This window comes from Corvus brachyrhynchos, unplaced genomic scaffold, assembly GCF_000691975.1.
Source record: "Corvus brachyrhynchos isolate BGI_N302 unplaced genomic scaffold, ASM69197v1 scaffold200, whole genome shotgun sequence".
In the NCBI taxonomy this organism is placed as follows: Eukaryota; Metazoa; Chordata; class Aves; order Passeriformes; family Corvidae; genus Corvus; species Corvus brachyrhynchos.
In genome coordinates this window covers 5905785-5923315 of record NW_008236184.1, presented here as the reverse complement: position 1 = coordinate 5923315, position 17531 = coordinate 5905785, and the positions used below count along the sequence as shown (strand labels likewise).

Here is a 17531-nt window from a genome sequence, read left to right as displayed (position 1 = left end):
CCCCCCGCCACAGACACCCACCAATTTGGGGATTCGGGATTTCTGACCCTTTCCTGGGTTTATCCGAAGCCTCGTGCGCAGCGCTGCCCCGGCCCCGCGGTGTTGCGGGGACGCCTGGGCAGGAACTCGCCTGGCCCGGGGTCCCCGCCGGGCATCCCCCCTCTCTTGGAACCAGCGGTTCCAGTTGTGCGTGAAAAGCCCTTTCTCTTCAATTTTTTTTCCCTTCCCGCGGAGTTTCCCCGCTCTCTGGGAGCCGAAGGGGCGATAATCGGCGGCTCCATCCCGCTGGCGCCAGCCTGGCTCGCTCGTATCGGAGCCGGGCGGTCACCGCCGCCGGCTTAAAGCCGCAGGCGCTTCGGGGGGGCTGCGGGGATGTCCCCGCCGTGGGGATCTCCGAACCCGCAGGGACACCTGGGGCTCCTGCATTTCTCGGGGGTTTCGCATTTTTTACCCTGGGCAGAGGTGAGCATTTTCAAGGCTGGGTTTGGTTTTCTTGAGTTTTTTGTTTCTTTCAGCAATACTCGATCGTGTGTCCGTGTCAGCAGGGAATAGTTACACGGAGCAGAGACATGTTAGAGTTTGAGGTGCAGAAATCGAAATAATACTTAACAGGCTGTACAAAAACTTCAATGACACTGGACAGCTGGATTCCCACTGCCAGAAGGCAGGGTTAGATGGGATATTGGGAAGAAATTCTTCCCTGTGAGGGTGGGGGGGCCCTGGCACAGGGTGCCCAGAGAAGCTGTGGCTGCCCCTGGATCCCTGGAAATGTCCAAGGCCAGGTTGGACGGGGCTTGGAGAAGCCTGGGATAGTGGAAGGTGTCCCTGCTCATGGCAGGGGATGGAACGAGATGATCTTTAATCTCTCTTCCAACCCAAACCATCCTATGAATCTATGCTGACTGCCCCTTTTTTTGGCAAGAGCTTTGATTTTATTATTTCTTTTGCAATCTGGGCTTCTGCCTCGCTTTGCATCACTTCTTTCAAAGAAACTTCTCTTCTGGGCGTGCTTCTCCCGAAGATCACTAGAGGCTGGAGGCAGCTTTTTTATTCCAGTTGGAGTTGAGCTGCGTTTTTAGGAATGGGGCATTTATTTTAGAAACGGGAGAAGTTTCCCAGTCTCTTTCCTGCAGCGGTGGTGGTTTTCCCAGCGGTGAGCGGCTGCCAGCCCTGTGCTGGGAGTAGTAGAAAGCAGAGCTGTTATCAAGTGGCTCCTTATCACTTTGATAATGGGTGACTGTGCCAGGACCCCACCCGCGCCGACTGGGCGCTGGTAACAGGAGCCAAGAAAAGGCCTTGATGCCCTTTTCCACAAGTGGCTCCCTACAGAGATCATCCTGTTGGTGTTTCCCACCCAGTTTACTGTGGGGTGACGTAGCTGAGGGGTGTGGAAGTGCTGGGGTGCTTCAAACGAGCCCCTGGTGACAGTAGGTCTGGCTCTGGCATGGGACCAGCACAGCCAGGTTGGGCAGTTACATCCACATGGGGACATTGGCACCTCTATTTTTTTTTTTTTATTTTGAGATCCATAAGTACCCTGCCCCATTAGGGGAAATGGGGAACCTTTTCTGAGAAGCATTAGGTGAGCCCAGAGCCATTACACGGGGGATGCTGAGGTTCTTTTTGATGAACTCAGCCAAGCTGAGCTGCAGTTGCTGGCTGAGTGCTGCCAGGTGCAGGTGGGAGCTGAGGAGCACACCCCTGTTTCCGTGCTCTATGCGGTGCCGCTGATTGACTTCACAATACAGTTTCTCACTGAAGTCGGTGCCTGCTCAATGCTGATGCCTTGATACAGCCCAGCTGGCTGCACACTCAGTTTTGGCAAGTTGTAATTCAAGAAACATTACTGTCATATTTTGGAAGGGGAAAAGAAACCCCTCCAATCACGGCGTGGAGTTGATGAAGGACCTTCATCAGCCTTCTGCACGGTCTTGACCCTTTCAAGGACAGCGAGAGCTGGTTGAATGACCTGATTCAGCAAAGCACCTCTGAGGACTTGCTGAACTTGGAGCACATGACTGCTCAGTCCTGCTGCTTAAAGCCGAGCTCAGGAGCTTTGTGGGGTGGATTCAGGGTGAGCGGGACCATGGTGGCCTCTGCTCCTGAGCCGCTTCTGTGCCGAGGCCTTTGTTGGGATGGACCGTAGTTACTTGGGTGGCTTGGTGGCTGAAGCCAGCCTGGCTCTCGTGTCAGCCCTGTGTGCCAAGAGGAGTCTTTTCATCACCCAACTTCTCTGTTCAGTACTTGCAAAGTGTTTGTGGAGCACTTATTAAGCCATGTGTGTTGGAGTCATGGGTGGAAGGTTGTCCCCCAGTGCAGATGATGGAAATGTAGTTCTTTGGGAATAATGTGATGTTTTGTGTGGCTCAAGCTGTTGAGTGTCCAGGCACAGATATGGGGCAGAGGAGTGCAGCATTTTCAGTAGCAAAGTCCACTTTGAAAGTTCAAGGTGGAACTCCCATTCTTCAAAAATTGGGAAAACCTTGGTCTCCAGTTACTTCCAAGTGTTTTGTTTTCCACTGGGTGTTTATAATCTTGGAAGAGTTCCTACCCCAAAAGAGAAAGCGAGAGGGTTTGTTGATGAACTGAACACAGCACTAACCTAAAGTTTTGTTTTTCCAGAGTCTCCACCGCCTCCCTACTCTCGGCTGTCTCCTAATGATGAGCAAAAGCCACTGGGTATGTGTTTTGTCTCTTTTGATCTCCCGGGAACTCTTTCATGGTGCAGCCCCGGTGCTGGTTCTGAGACAGCCCTACCTGGCACGTCAGGCAAAAGCCAACAAGTCGGGGTTTTATGGCTGCTCATTATTTCTGAGCAAGCGTCAGCTGATGGGTTTTAAGAAGTAAATGGATGCCGGTTTATCCTACCAAATTACCGTGTAGACACATGCATATTTTCCAAAATAATATGAAGCTCTATTTTTAATGAAGGCATAATGAAAGGTTACCAGACGTCATGTTTTGTCTGCGTGTGTAATCTGCGGGAGTGGGAGCTCCTGGGTGCCATTTCCATAAAGGCCTGGCTGTGCTGCTCCATGGAGGAACCGGCTATTACCCTTCCTCTGCTCCTTGCAATGAGATGGAAAGTCTTTGAAGCTCGGTGCTGTGTCATTTCTGGATGAGCTGTCACTTTTCCTGGGGAATTATAAAAGGCTTTCCAAACAAAACTGGTGAAAGCAGCTGGGGTGGGTAGGCTGGTGTGGAGTGCAGGGTGCTGGAGAGCCTGGCAGCCTTGGATCCTGGTCCTGTGTGCTGCACATTGGCCTGGAGGTGTTTTGAGCTGGCATAGCTGCATCCTCACCATCCTTTCTCAGCCCTTCTTGCTCAATTAAATGGGAAGCAAAGACATGGAATGGAAGGGAGGAATCCCACATCCCTCTTGGATTTCTTGCTGGGATCTGTGCAGCTGGGGGCTTTCTCCCTTTATCCCTATCCCATAGTCAGTGATTTACTGGGGTTAATGACCAACGGGAGCCGCTTTTGCTTGAATGGGGCAGGGACAGGGAATGGGGCAGGGACAGGGAGGAGGCAGATGGGCAGGCAATAGGAGGGGACAGCAGTGCCTGCCTTTCCCACCCAGCCCCGGGGGAAGGCGGGAGCTGCCCCTGCCAAAGGTGAGTCCCTGCCCTGCCAGGCCTGGGAACTGCCGGCGACTCAGCCATGTGTGCACCTTTCTGCCTGGCGCCTTCATCGCCACAGGGCTGTGACCAGAGTGGCCTGCAAAGCCAAACTGGCTGGTGGTGGCTTTTTTTCTGGTTTTTTTGTTAGGTGTGGAGGCAAAAAAAGAGGAGTTTTCCCTCCCCGTGCTCCCCCTTCCAAGTTAATTCCCTTTAGAAACTGCTGTGCTGCAGGGAGAGATGATGGTGAACGACACGTGACTTTATTAAAACAGCAGCCAGGGATTGAAATTTGCTTCACTGGCTTGTTTGATTGGAAAAATAATAGTTAATCTGTGAGCAAACAGTTGAGCACTTAATTAGAGGGGTGTAAGCAAGAGAGAATAACAAAGACTCTTAACTTGTTAAAACAAAGTTTCCTTCGCTTCAGCAAAGAGGAAGGAAGGAAGGAAGCAAGAATAAACAGCTTCAAGAATTTTAATGGTGATAATTAAGTATAGTAACTCTGACTTGTTTAGAGGCTTAATGTAACTTTATCCAGTAAGCACCAAGTTCCTACTTGTTTGATCAACTTAACTGGAGTTATTTTTGTGGTCGAGGCAATTCAAGCTTTGCATTTGCGTGGTGGAGCTACAAAGTTAATCGCTGCTTTCTGGCTCTGTGGAGAGTTTGTCTCAGGGAGGTGGTGGGAAGCTGAGGAGCCAGGGGTGCTCACGTAGCACTGGCAAATGCAGCAGGACTAAAAGTGCTTTCTTTTCTTTTTTTTTTTCCAGATCTATCAGATTCCACGTTGTCTTACACTGAAACAGAGGCTACAAACTCTCCCAACGTCGCGCCCGGAGATTTCTCAGGTTGGCAGCTGTTTGTGCCTTCCCGCCCGCGAGGTCCGTGCTGGGGGCTGGTGGTGGGGCAGGACAGCAGGAGGGGACGGGGGTCCTGGTCCTGCTCTTGGTTTGTGCTCTTGGTGTGAAGAGAAGGGAAAAAAGAGCAGTTATTTGAGTTGGTTTTTCAAAGAAGTCTGTGCTGTGCATGTTGTGATAAGATGCTGTTTGTGGGATGAGCAGGGATATTTGGGAGGTGGCCACAGGGCCGTGCGTGTCCCGTGTGGAAGCTACCCGGACCTATCCCAGGCTCCAGGGCCATGGGCTGCTGTGGGGGAGGGCTGTGGGCCCTCTCCATTTCCATGGCAGGGGCAGAGAGGCTGTTCCAGTGCTGCTGCTCTGTGGTGGTTCCAGCCGGGTCCGTTGGGCTGGTGTTACCTGTTGGGCCCTGGCCCCAGGCTGCAATCCCTGCTTTCATGAGCAGGCTCCCAGCTACGGAGCCATTGAAGATCCTGAACAAAGCTTGGCTTAATTAGGTCCTGGTTTTTGCTCTGCCCCACCCTGCAACCTTTCATTCACTTAATGGGGCTCTGCAAGGCCTGGGGTGGTTTTACCTGACAGCAGGTAGAGTTGGGGCTTTCCTTGGCCCTGCACTGAGCTCTGGCTGCAGCGATTATTCCACATCTTTCTCCTTGGTGTCTCATCCCGGGCTGCGGGCTGACTGTGTGTGGGACAGGAGGGGCCTGGCTATAGGACCAGGTTTAACTTCTTTGCCTAGTTCGTGGTCTGAGAACTGGGGTGAAGGCAGACAAATGTGGGTCCTGGTGGAGCCCCACGTGCCTCCTTCAGCAGCCGGGGTGGGATGGGGCTTGGGCACCTCAGAAGCCTCATTGTTGGATTGCTGAGTACGTGGATAGAATCTGCTGCTCTCTTGGGGGTGATGCTGTGAGTCAGGGGAGCTGTTGGAGGGGATCTTGAGGGTACTGGTCCCTTGGTCGTGGCTTTTCTCTTCATTTTCTTTCCCTGCAAGAGTTTACAGCCAGTTCGATGAGACTTGCGCCTTCCTTGGGATATTTAGACCGATGCCAGCTCCAAAGGGTGTTCAAACAGCACAGGGTCTGTATCGTGGCACGGTGGCACATTTCCCTCTGGGGATTTTCCCTTCTCCTTGTCCTTTCAGGTCCCCCTGCAGTGGCCGGCTGGCGGTGCCGCGGTTGCCGCGTGCCGGATCCGGCGTGTGCCAGCCCACAGGCTTTTGTTGTGCTGCCAAGTGTCCAGAGCAGGGGAGCAATTGATAGCCAGGACTTGGATCATTCAGCCTTGTGCTCTAATAAATATGTGTTTGCAATTCCTAGCAAACATTCCTGGGGCTGGATACACGTCTCTAAAGCTCCCCATGCCCGTGGCTTTTGTTGTAACTTGATAATTGGCATTAATTACAGCAGCCGAGTTGGAAAACTGGGGTTCCTAAGGATGTAATGGTTTCGCTTCTCTCATTGCTCAGTCTTTATGGGACATCTGGTGGGTTTGCTGGAAGAGAAGAGAGATTTTAACTTTTCCTTGAACGATACAATGATAACATGTGACTGAGATTGTGCTGAAACCGGATCCCTCCTCTCCCCCTGTGCCGTTTCCAATGGTGTAACTTTTAATAAGAGTCTGGGGCTGGGTGATTTATTTTTCCCCAGTGCTCACAATTGCTGAAAGAGGATAAGAGCCCTGCTGAAGTTAACCCATACATGTCATCACGGGGAAGTACAAGGGAAAACCCACTTAGGCTCCAGTCTACCTGCCACATTTTAGTTTGTTTATTCTCCATTTCAACTCATTTAATAGCTCTGCTTGAAGTGTGGGTCTGTGGGAGTGATACACAAAGCACATGGTCCTCCCTGCCTCCTCTTGCGTACTGCGGGAGCACAGTGTGCATCTAACTTGTCTTCCAAAAATAAGTACGTTTTGGATCTAGCATCAAGCCACTACTATTTATTGCTTCAGCTTTGATCATCAAAAAGGCTTTTCCTACTAAAACCACAAAATTCAATTTTGGGTAACAAAGAGAACCATTCTTCTCCTGTTGCTCCTTTATTTGATGAACTTCTAAACAGGAGGTTATAGCATGAAGGTAGAAGATGATCTCTGTCATATGTGTAAATTTAAAAAAAAAAACCAAACCCTCTTTTTGAAGTAGAACCTTTCATGGCTATAATATTGCCCTTAAAAAGAGGGAAAGTCTTCAGTGAAGTAGCAGGCTCACTGTAAAGTTCAGCAGAACAGTCAGTGCTAACTGGAAGCACAAGTTGTGGATAGCTGGGTGGATACGACCTGGATCCATGGATAATACCCCAGAGCCCTCTTCATCTCATGTTCAAAGCATTTGGGTCTTGGAATGAAGTTTTTTGTCCAAGGATCAGTGTCCCGCCACAGCTTTTCCCTTGGAATGGGGATGCTCCTGTTTTCTCAGTGAGGTGCCATGGCCTGGGAAGATCTGGGTCGGTGGGAAAAGGCACTTGGAGATGTTTGACCTCAAAGTTTCTGCCTCTTGAGCTCAAGCAGTGCCACATTCAGGCTTGTGAGAGCACTAAGAGGGGCTCCATCTTTTCCTCCTTAGATTCATTTCTGCCTGGGGAACAGAGCTGAAGAAAACCTGCTGTTTGGGGAGTTATATTGTAAACCCAGGTGGCTCCCTGGGCTGGGCTGGGCTGAGCCTGTCTGTCCCCCGGGAGCTGGCAGAGCCTTGGCCAGTCCTGGCGTCCCCGTGGCTCCCAGCCGGAGGTGGGGAAATACCAGGGAAAGGGCAAAATCCAGCAAGGCAGGAACAAAAGCTCAGCCTCGTGACTCATAATTGGTGGAACATTTGTAGCAATTTTTTTTTCCCTTCCCCTCAGACTTGGCTCCTCCAGCACATGCCAAGAAGCTGCTGTACCCGTTAGACTTGCCAGGCGTGTGGAGGGCTGAGCCACTCTGCGGGAGCTGGGATGGGATGGTGGGGATGTGCTGGAGCAGCTGCTGTGGGCTTTGGGATTGCCTGCCTTCCCCTGAATCCCACAGGGCTCTCCCTCACTGGCCCTGGGAAGGACCTTTTTTTAAAACCCATGGAATATCCCCATTCCTGTTGAAAAAGCCCCATGATGAGCGTTGACCAAAGTTCTTGCTAGTAGTGGCTTTAAATTCTTCAGGTCCTGAGGACGGTGCAGGAGGGGAGGACAGGTAGGAGAGCAAAAGGTGGCCTTGCACCTGCAGGTCTCTGTGCTGACCTGACCATCACCAGGGAAGATGCTGGTTTATTTTTTCCAAAAATACTTTTATTGTTTATTTAAACTTCAAAATCACTCCCCATGTGCTAAAACTCTCCAAGAGTTTCAGCTCTGGTGAAGCCTTTTGTAAATGAAAATGTGCATCCTAAAGAAGAAATGTTGGATTGGTGGTTTGTTAGAGGAGGGGTGAATTCCTGTCTGTGCTCCAAAGCAGCAGGAAAGTGTTTTCCACCTGAAAGTGGAAGCACAGGCATGAGTTTATTCCCAGCAGCTCTGCTGATGTCCAGAAGGTGATGGGCTCCATGTGGAGATGAGCTCTGCTTGGTGATTGATGATGGTGGAGGAAATCTGTGAATTAACAGAGAGAAGAAACACAGACACTGAATGGGCTGGAGCTTATTTAAATTATTTCTGATTTTTTTTTTTTTTTTTTTTAAAGACCTGGGAAGATGGGGAAGTTTTTGCAGGGCAGTGGTGGGGCTGGGAGCATTGGATCTGGGGAGCAGGGTCCCTGTACCACCAAAGGGAGGAAGAAGGCAGGAGCATCCATCCCAGCTGGTGACTCAGCCCTGCTGAGGCGATGCCACGGCTCCATGCAAGAGCCAGAGGGTTTTTTCTGCTCCCAGAATATTTAGGATGAACTTAAGGAGGAAGCATGTTTTAAAACCCACCGAATGGAGAAAGTTAACATCTCCCTTCCTCTCCCCCCAGAAATAACAGACTGCAGGATTTATGCTAACAAGGAAATTTATGAAGATCCCGTGTGTTAGGAGTAGGAAAAAAAAAGCCCATTAAATCTGTCAGGCGGATGTGTGTGGCAACTGGGCAAACATTGCCCTTTCCAGGCTGGGGGAGAGATTCTGGAATTACCTGTTAATAGAAAAAAAGGGGTTTTTCTCATTAATAGGGCAGCAGTTTCTTCTGGGGGGAGAAGTGTTGGGTTTTGAGGGTGGGCTCTGGCTTTGGTGTGTCTCAGTGCTGGCTGGGGGCTGCAGGCTGGGTCTGACCCAGCACCACCCTGGAGCCTTTTCATCCCTTCTTCCCCCCCTCCTGTAGAAACAAATCCTTTAAAAAAAGGCACAACATATCTGTGCGTCCAGTTTAATCACAGACAGATGTTTGTTTGGGCCAGTAATGGTTTTGGTTTCTTTTTTTCTTTCATATTTAACTTTAGGTTTGCTGGCTTGTCTTCCCCTGTGCAGTCTAGAGCAATAAGTGTTTGGCTAAAACCTCTCCTGGTCGGAGGAACGAGCCTGTTGCCAAGAGCTACTTCTTTGATGCAAAAAAATACATCCTCGAGGTGCTTTGTCAGATATTTTTATATTAAACAGTTTTCCTCCATAATTTCAGTTTGCCAATGGGAAATAAAGTGCATCTATTTTCCAGTGTGCACCAGAGAGCAATTCTTTGCTCACTGTGGAGGTTTTTCCCACATGGCTGTGGATGGCCATGGATGTTGGAATCCCCATGGGAGAGCTGGGATGGCTGGGAGAGCATCAGAGCAATAACCTGCTCTCCCTGGGGGTTTGCTCATGTGCAGCTCCTGGCCCTGCCTGGGGCTGACATCAAAGGCAACTTCTCCAAGTGCAGGGTGAATCATGGAGTTAATCCCTGAAAGGGAAGGTAGGGAAGCTCTGGGAGCCGATGCCTGGGCTTTCAGTGCTGTCCCTTTCACAGAGGTGCAGGTGTGCTCCTTTGTTTTATATAAAGATGTCTTTCTTTTTGTGGAGGGCAGTGTGTTTTTCTGCATCCCATTTGTGCTCACCAGGGTGGTGGCTCCGGTGGCAGCTCCTGGAGTTCAGACATTCCTTGGGAGCAGAAGGTGAAGGGAAGGGATCATTGATTCTGTAGCCAGGTGGGCTCCTCGTTGTGTCTAAAGCCTGATGATAGCAGTGCTTCATCCATAAGCAGAGTAACCCAGCAGAGTGTTCCACCTGGGAAAATAATAAGCAGATGAAGAAGTTGTTCCGAGCATTGAGCAAGCAGCAATTTAAGAAAAATTTAAAATAAAAAAGTTAAATGACTTGGCAATGGAAGAGAAGCACCCTAGAGCAAAGCTGGAGGGAGATATTGCCTCCATGTGGTTGTTTTTCCATTAAAACCCTGTGGGATAACTCATGTTGGGCCACCAAACCAACAGCTGGAGCACTGAGCTCTACCTGAGCAGGCTCCCACAGAGCTGGTGGGTGACCACACTGTGGTGGCAGTAGACCTGTATGCAGTGTCTCCTGTGGAGAGGTGCCTGTGGCTCTGTCCGTGCAGAGCATGGGGCTCTGGAAGGAGGATTGAGCTCCAGCAGTGGCTGTGCAGCTGTAGCGGTGTTTCTAAAGCAAGTGACACCTGTTTGTATGAAATACCCTATGGGCTTGTAGTGCAGGGCTTTTGGTCTTGGGATCAGTGCAGAGCTCAGCCAGGACTGTGATGTAGGGGGGGGAAATTAATTTTGTAAAGGCTGAGGGGCCACTGAGGAATTTGCTGGAGGTGGGAAGAGAGGTGGTTTGTGCTGAAGGTCTCCTGAGGAGGGACATCAAGGATCCTCTGAGGCTTTGCATCCTGTGCAGCAAGGAGCAGCAGCCTCCAAAAATGGTCTGACAGGAGGGAAGGTGTCTCCTGGAATGGGAGGTGGAAATGTCCCTTTGTTGCTATAACCATCCAACAGGCAGCACTTAAGAAATGAGGACAATCAGAGCTTAAAAATCTGGACAGCTGGAGTTGTCCCTTGTTCAGAAAAAGGAAGGAAAAAAATCCAAACTGGCTTTCCAGAGCCTTAGGATCATCTGCCTGGAGTGGCACAGCCTGCACGAGGCATGGAAGAAGGTTGGTCTTACCGATATTGGACCCTGTGCCTGATGCAGGGATTAAAGCTGCTTTGCAGATGATGCCTCTTTATTTCTGTGAATACACACAGCTCCCAAACTCCAAAGGAGAATTTGCTGTGATGGAGCCAGGCAGGATGATGCCCTGAAGTGACAGCTCCATGGGCAATATTTGGGGAGCGTAGTTCCCGTGGAGGCAAGACACTGAAGTTCTTAGTAGATTCCAGCAGAGAAGGAGAGAGTTGCTTTTTCTCCCTCTCTTACCTGGAACTGGGATGGATTTTCACAGCTAGCCTGGATGTTTTCAACCTAGAAGTTCTTGGAGAAAGTACAACACCCAGATAAAATGTGTTTTTGTCTGTGGTTCACTGAGTAGTTATGATGTTTGGCCTTGAATCACAGAATAATCACATCCCTCACTTTTCCAAGCACCTAGGCATCACTCTTAAAAAAAGAAACATCAGGAAGTAAGCAAGTTACTTAAAAGTAAATTAGTTTAGTCTTTGTAGCCTAAACATTACATTCTTGCACCCTATTAGGGGTTGGATACGACTTTCTAGGTAGTAAAAGTTCCTTTGATGTAGCTCTGGTTGTGTCCTTTAACCAGCATGGATCCGATGGATCCGGCTTTGAACCTTCCTTTTTCCCTGTGCCTGTGTTTTGCTTTTTAAAGGGATTTGCTGAATACTGGACACAGTGTATTTATGACCTTTGAAAACGGTGAATGTTTTGAAGGAGGAATTTTGGCTTCTTATAGGGGACCTGTAGAGAGAGGCTTGTGTTCACAGTCCCAGTAATAGATTTTTTTTGTGGCACTTTGATGAGTGAGAGGTGTTTATAGTCTTGATTCATAACTGAGTTACCACGGTTTTCCACGGAAATAACTTATTAAATGTGTGGCGCTCACCAGAGCGATTGAAGTCTGGAGATTTGCTATTCATCAAAGGCACCTCCTTTCCCGGCCTCCAAGACCTAACTCAGCATTTTACCTCTGGAGGATGCTCAGACCCAAAAGGGCTGTGTGGTGTGGGAGCTTGAGCTGGCTTTTAGTAAGAAATTAAAGGGGAAAAAAAAAAAAAAAAAGGCAAACTGGAAGGAGGAGGGAAAAAAAAAACCCTCAGGAAAAACATCCCCCGTCGTTGGGAGCCGCTGATGGTTAAACCTGGTTTTCTGGAACACTGCTTATTTGTGTGGATTTTGCTTTGCTGCTCAACAGCTGAAAAGTCCATCCCGTCAGTGCTGCTGAGGGCTTTGAAGTGTCCCGAGCCCCTGGAACCGCAGGTTCAATTTACTGGCAAAGCAGACTCGGCTCTTTGTGCTTCCCGAGTGCCTGCGATCGGCAGGATTGGGCACGTGGGGCTGTGATTCCCAGCTCTGCCGTGTGTCCTGCAGTGCCATGGGCCCTGGGAGGGAGCAGAGGAGTGCTGCAGGGGATCCAGGTGTCGGGTGGTGATGGAGGAGGAGGGACACTGGCTCACTGAGGTCCCACCTTGCTCCTGAGGGTTTGAGTTTGGATGGTGCCTGTCCCAGCACTTGCTCTGCCCCTGCTCTGTGCCTTTCACTTGGTTGATTCATTGAATCCTGGTTTGGGTTGAAAGGGAGCTTAAAGCTCATCCTGTTCGCCTCCTGCCATGGGCAGGGACACCTTCCACTATCCCAGGCTGCTCCTGGTCCAACCTGGCCTTGAACACTGCCAGGGATCCAGGGGCAGCCACAGCTTCTCTGGGCACCCTGTGCCTGGGCCTCCCCACCTTGTCAAAAGTCCTTCTCCAGCTTTCTTGTAGCCCCAGAAAATGGGTGTTTAGCTGGAAAAAAGCATCACCCCGGGGGCAGAGTGCTGGGAGAACGGAGATTGAGGGGAAGATGTGCAGCACATCTCCAGCACTGGGGTCTGGGCTTGGGATGCTGCTGACTGTTGGATTCCTGTTTGGGGTTTGGGGTTTTTTTTTCTGTAAGAACAAAAACATTTCACGTGGAAATGCCTGTCTTGGCTGACCTCTTGCAGAGCTGCTAATGCTGAGTGGTAATGGCCTTTGCAGCTCCTGGGGCTGGAGCAGGGATCAAATGGCTCCAGTATTGAAGTGCTGGACTGAGCTGCTGTCCCATCACCCCTTTCCCAGAGAAGCTTCTCCTTCAGTGAGAAGCTGGTTCTTCATCCCAGGCTTTGGATTTGGGAAAATATGTGGGGAAAAAACCACTAGCATCAGAGGATATAAACAGCATTAAACCCAAAGACCTTTTTCTGCCCCAGCATCTCCTTAAACAGCCTTGCACCCCAGGTTTCCCCCTCTTTTTGCTTTCCATATTTTCCTCTTTTTATTCTTTAAATGGATAAGTATTGTGTCTGATGCTCAGACCTGAAAACCCTCACAAAATAGAGCCTGTCCCTACCTCTCCACAGGGATGTAGTCTCTGGCTGGGAACACACAGGCTGGGATGCTGCTCCCTGCCCTCGGCATTTTGCCCTTCAGGTTATAAAAGCCCATGTATGAAACCTGCCAAAAAGTCAAATTCCCAACAGTGCAAGAGAGAAGGACCTGTAGAGAGTTTGTTTTCCCCTTCACAGCAGTTCTGTGTGCCTGGGGGATGCAGGAGGTCTTTGCTCAGGGTTCAAGGACCCCTTGCAGCAGAGCCCACGTGCTCCTGTCCTGCAGCATCCCCCAGCCCTCCCCATCCACTCCAAGTGTGGTTCCCAGGGTAAAAGCTGGACCAAAGCCATCCCTCCCCAAATGGCAATTCATGGAAGTGCCCTCGTGTCACATTTGCTGTCCCAGCTGGACACTGATGCTTAGCTGGACCCACTGCAGCTTGGCCATCTCCCCGCCTGAGCTGGGAAGAGCTGCCCTCCCTTTCCTGTGCCTGTGTTTGGTTTATGGCTTTGGAGATGTCCCTCCTCCTAAGTGCTTGTAGCAGCTGAGAAGGATCAGGCTGCTCATTCCTCCAGGCTGGAGAAGTTGGAGTCTTCATGCTGCTGCAGGGGCATCTCTTGATGCCAGGGATACCTGGGCAGGATTTCTCACAGTGGCTCCACGGAAGGGCGAGAGACACAACCGTGTTGGTTTTATCTGCATATTCCATGAGCAGGAGCAGAACCTGCCAGCAGAAAGGCTATTTTTCAGCTCTTTCCATTTATTAAGGTCTCATTTGCTAAGATTTTTCCATGAGAGAAGCCAAAGAATGTTAAAGACTTTAAAAAAAATATGCCAGCTGCTTTGTGCTTTCACACACAGTGATGCAGAGTCCTGTTGTCTGTTTAATCAGGGGAAAAAAGTCCCAGAGGTACCTGCAGGGAGCTGTAGCACTTGGTGGTGGGTGATGAGTGGTGGATGAGGCCCTGGCACAAGCTGACCAGAGAAATTGTGGCTGCCCCATCCCTGGAAGTGTTGGATTGGGTTTGGAGCAGCCTGGTTTTGGGACAGTGTCTGTGCCTGGGGCAGGGGTTGGGATGAGATGAGCTTTCCGGTCCTTCCAACCCAACCCATTCTGTTTCTCTGATAAGGCTGAGCTCTCTTTAGATTTATTCCACCTGTCTCCGGAGGCTCCTGCAGAGATGGATGTGCTGTGCAGAGCAAATCTCTTTTCTTCCCTTTCTTGCCTTTCTTTTCTCCTGCTGGCTGCTCCAAAGCCCGGCCTGTTCCGGGGCCGAGCGCGGGCGCGGCGCTCACACAAGGCCCTGTTTGTGCAATCCTGCACCAGGAAAAGCCAAGTTTGTCCACGGGGAAGAATGAGGCACTTGATTCATCCCCCGCTGTGTGAGGCTGTGGGGTCTGGGAGCATCCCTGTCCTGCACAGGAAAGGCAAACACAGGCTGTGGTGGCTGGGAGCTCCCATGGCTCTGCTTTCCCTTATTCCTGAGTAACTGTTGCTCCTTTGGAAGCACCACTGCATCTTCCCCCAAGCTCTGTGGCAAACACAGTCATTGTGCCCTGATTTTTTTCCTTTTTATTTTCTTGGTATTTGTTGCTCTTTGAACCCTGCAGTGAGTTGTAGGTAAAATGAACTATAAGTAATTTTTTCCAACATTTCTTCTTAAAATCCGCAAAAGTTGTGATTAACCCAACAGGAGCTCTCACCCTGGAAGTGTTTAAGGCCAGGTTGGATGGAGCTCTGAGCAACCTGGTCTGGTGGGAGGTGTCCCTGCCCGTGGAAGGGGGTGGAACAGGATGATCTTAAAGGTCTCTTCCAACCCAAACCGTTCCATGATTCTGTGATCCATCCCCTCATCATAAGCAAAGCTGTGCTAAATCTCTCAGCAAACAGTCCCTGGTGCTTATAAAAAGCTCAGACTCCAAGATTAGATCTGGTTGGGTTTGTCTGTTGCAGCAACTCGGGGTATCCAGCTGTGGAGAGAAGGAGCAGATGTGAAAATGGGCAGTTTAATGTCTCAGACCCAATCCCTCCCTATAAATTGTGTGTCTGCAGCTTCCACTGAGGGCTCGAGCTGTTCTGCCATAGGTCTGATCACAGTAAAACTGAAGCCAGCAGGTTTTGATTTGGGCCTATTCTAAAGAACTCTTTCTGCTAAGGTTTTATGAAGCCCTGAAAACACGACACTGTTTCCAGAGGGGCCGTGGGCGCCTGGGCCGGGTGCAGAGCAGTCCTTGGTGGCAAGGCCAAGGCTCAGTTTTCCTCAAGTGTCATGGAATTGCTTTCTGAGATCTGCAAAAAAAACCCCAACAGAACAAAAAAGAAACTCCAACAAAACTTTATGAATCGACCAGGAAGCCAGTAAAAATTAGTAGTAACAAGCTCATTTCAATAGAAATGGGTTTGCTGCTCTGCTGGCTGCCAACCATTTATGAGACTGGCCGGGTGCCGGGTCCAGCGCCGCATCCCTCACCCTCCTGCTGCTGGAAATCATTTGTGACTCCAAAAAAATAAATAATGCTATTGTGGAGTTCGTTTTATGGCTGGGGCCTGAGCTGGGTGGCAGCTCTGGAGTTTGCAGGCCCTGACTGGGTGCTCTCTCCTCCATCTCAGGTGGGTTCCTGTGGGTGTGCAGGTGAGGACATGGGATGGGAGTTGCATCCATGGCACTTTGGATCTGTTCCTGCATCTGATGCCAGGGGAAGAGCTGGGTCAGTGTGGCTGTGCCGATGCAGGGCTGTTGCAGGGAGGATTGGATGCTGTTGAGTGTTGTGCCGGCAGAGGTTTAGGATGGATATTTGGGAAAATTTCTTCCACAAAAGGGCTGTCCAGCCCTGGCACAGCTGCCCAGAGCAGTTGTGGAGTCACCATCCCTGGAGGGATTTAAAAGCCATGTGGATGTGGCACTTGGGGACAAATGGTGGCCTTGGCAATGCTGATTGTAGCTGCTGATCTTAGAGGGCTTTTTCCAACCGTAACCATTCTGGGATTGCTCCTGTCTCTGGTGAGGACATCCCAGCCTCACCAAACCCCAGGGCAGTGTCCCAGTGAGCCAGGTGCTGGCTTGTTTGGAGGACCAGACTGCAGAACAGGCCCTTGTCTCCTTTGGCCCATCTATAAATACCACAGGGGTTTCCAGCATGGGAATCCATCTGACTTTTCCATTTACACCGGGCCTGTTTCAGTGCCTGCACAAAGGGATGTGTGTCTGGGGAGATTTCCTTGTTCTCCCACAGGAGAACAAGGAAATTCCTGTGAGAGTACAAAATAAGGTAGATCCTGTGAGTACAGGGAGCTGCTCTTCCCCCATTGCTGAGTTATTTGAATGGAAAGGAAATGTCAGCAGAATTACATTTAAAAAAAAAAAAAGTCACTCACATTTCACAGGTTACAGAGTAGGAGCTCACTGGGCAGCTTCTTCATCACTGAAACAAGAAAATTGGAGTCATTCTTTATTCCCACGTAATTACAGCCACATATTTTGAAATATCCGTGTCTTTTCCGTGTTGAATCGCCAGTACAGACCTTCAGAGCCGGATTGGATTCAGCTGTGCTTGAAAGGGTCGGTCATTTGAGACTTCCAACATTAAAGATTTTTGCAAATTAGTTTTGCTCTTGCCATGCTGAATTTGTTTGTGTAGAAAACCTCAGTAGATTTGGTATGTGCCTGTCTTTGAAGGGCTCTGCTTCAAAGGCTGCAGCTCTGGGTGTTTTATGTGCTGAGCTCCGCGGTCCCCGGAGCTCCGCTGCCTCACTGGGAAGTGTCAGCTCATGTTAAACCTGCAGGAAGGAAAAGCTGAGCGTGGCTTTTCAAAGCTATCAAGGAAACTGGATGCCCTGGGCTTATTCCTGTAGGAAACCGGTGCTGGAGCTGCATTGGTACAGCCTATATCATGGTCTCTCCCTGCCGCTTCCCTGTGGGTGAGAGGAAACCTGTGCGTATTTGGAGAATTAGGGATAGTTGGTCCCAGAAAATTCAGCTGAGATCTTGGCAGTCAGAAGTCAAACACAAGAGTTTCAGTTGGACCAGAGCTAGTAATCAAAAAAAGTGTAAAAGTAATATTGTCAAGCTTCCTGATTCTTGGCTTGAAATCTACTTTTTTGTCGAAGGAAATCGAATCTCAGAAGGGAAAATGGGAGGACCTGTCTCACATCCTGGAGTTTTGCATGTTTAGGTGAGGTCTGTCACCAAACAAGTTTGGTTGGAGTGGGGCAGGAGTCCTTTCCCCTCCAGCCTGGCATATCCACACACATCCCAGCAGGCTGCACTTTGGAACTGATCGCTTTAAAACACAGAGGCAGCACCAAAAATTGTAAAATATAAGGTGCTCATTGAAGGCCTGCCACCTCCCAGAGCCTTGGGCTGCCCCAGAGAGGGGCTCTCTGTGGCCAGACAAAGCTGTGGAAGGGTTTTGTGAACGGCGAGTGCATTGGCCACGTTGTGAGCAGCAGTGTGCTCCAGTGCTGCCTTTGGGCTGCCTGATGGGCTGGAGGGAAGGAGCTGCCCTGGCTGGGTGTATGCAGTAGGATCAATCCAGGTTTAAATGAGGACAAACCAACCAGCACCAGAACATTGCTGGGAGCCAGCAGATAATCCCAGATCAGCCTCAGGCTGGATCGTCAGCTCTGCCTTGCAGAAAGTGCTCATTTCTCTCC

The 17531-nt window shown here is 50.1% G+C and overlaps 1 protein-coding gene across 1 annotated transcript in view; it reads left to right on the top strand.

Moving 5' to 3' along the window:
* Nucleotides 1–2291: 2291 nt before the first annotated feature.
* The window catches only part of SMAD6 (SMAD family member 6), a 35420-nt gene continuing 20180 nt past the window's right edge, over nt 2292–17531 (top strand). Inside the window, exons 1-3 of the mRNA XM_017737027.1 lie at nt 2292–2295; nt 2623–2679; nt 4391–4468. Of these exons, the coding sequence (XP_017592516.1) occupies nt 2292–2295; nt 2623–2679; nt 4391–4468 (139 nt within the window). The remainder of the gene's footprint in view (nt 2296–2622; nt 2680–4390; nt 4469–17531) is intronic.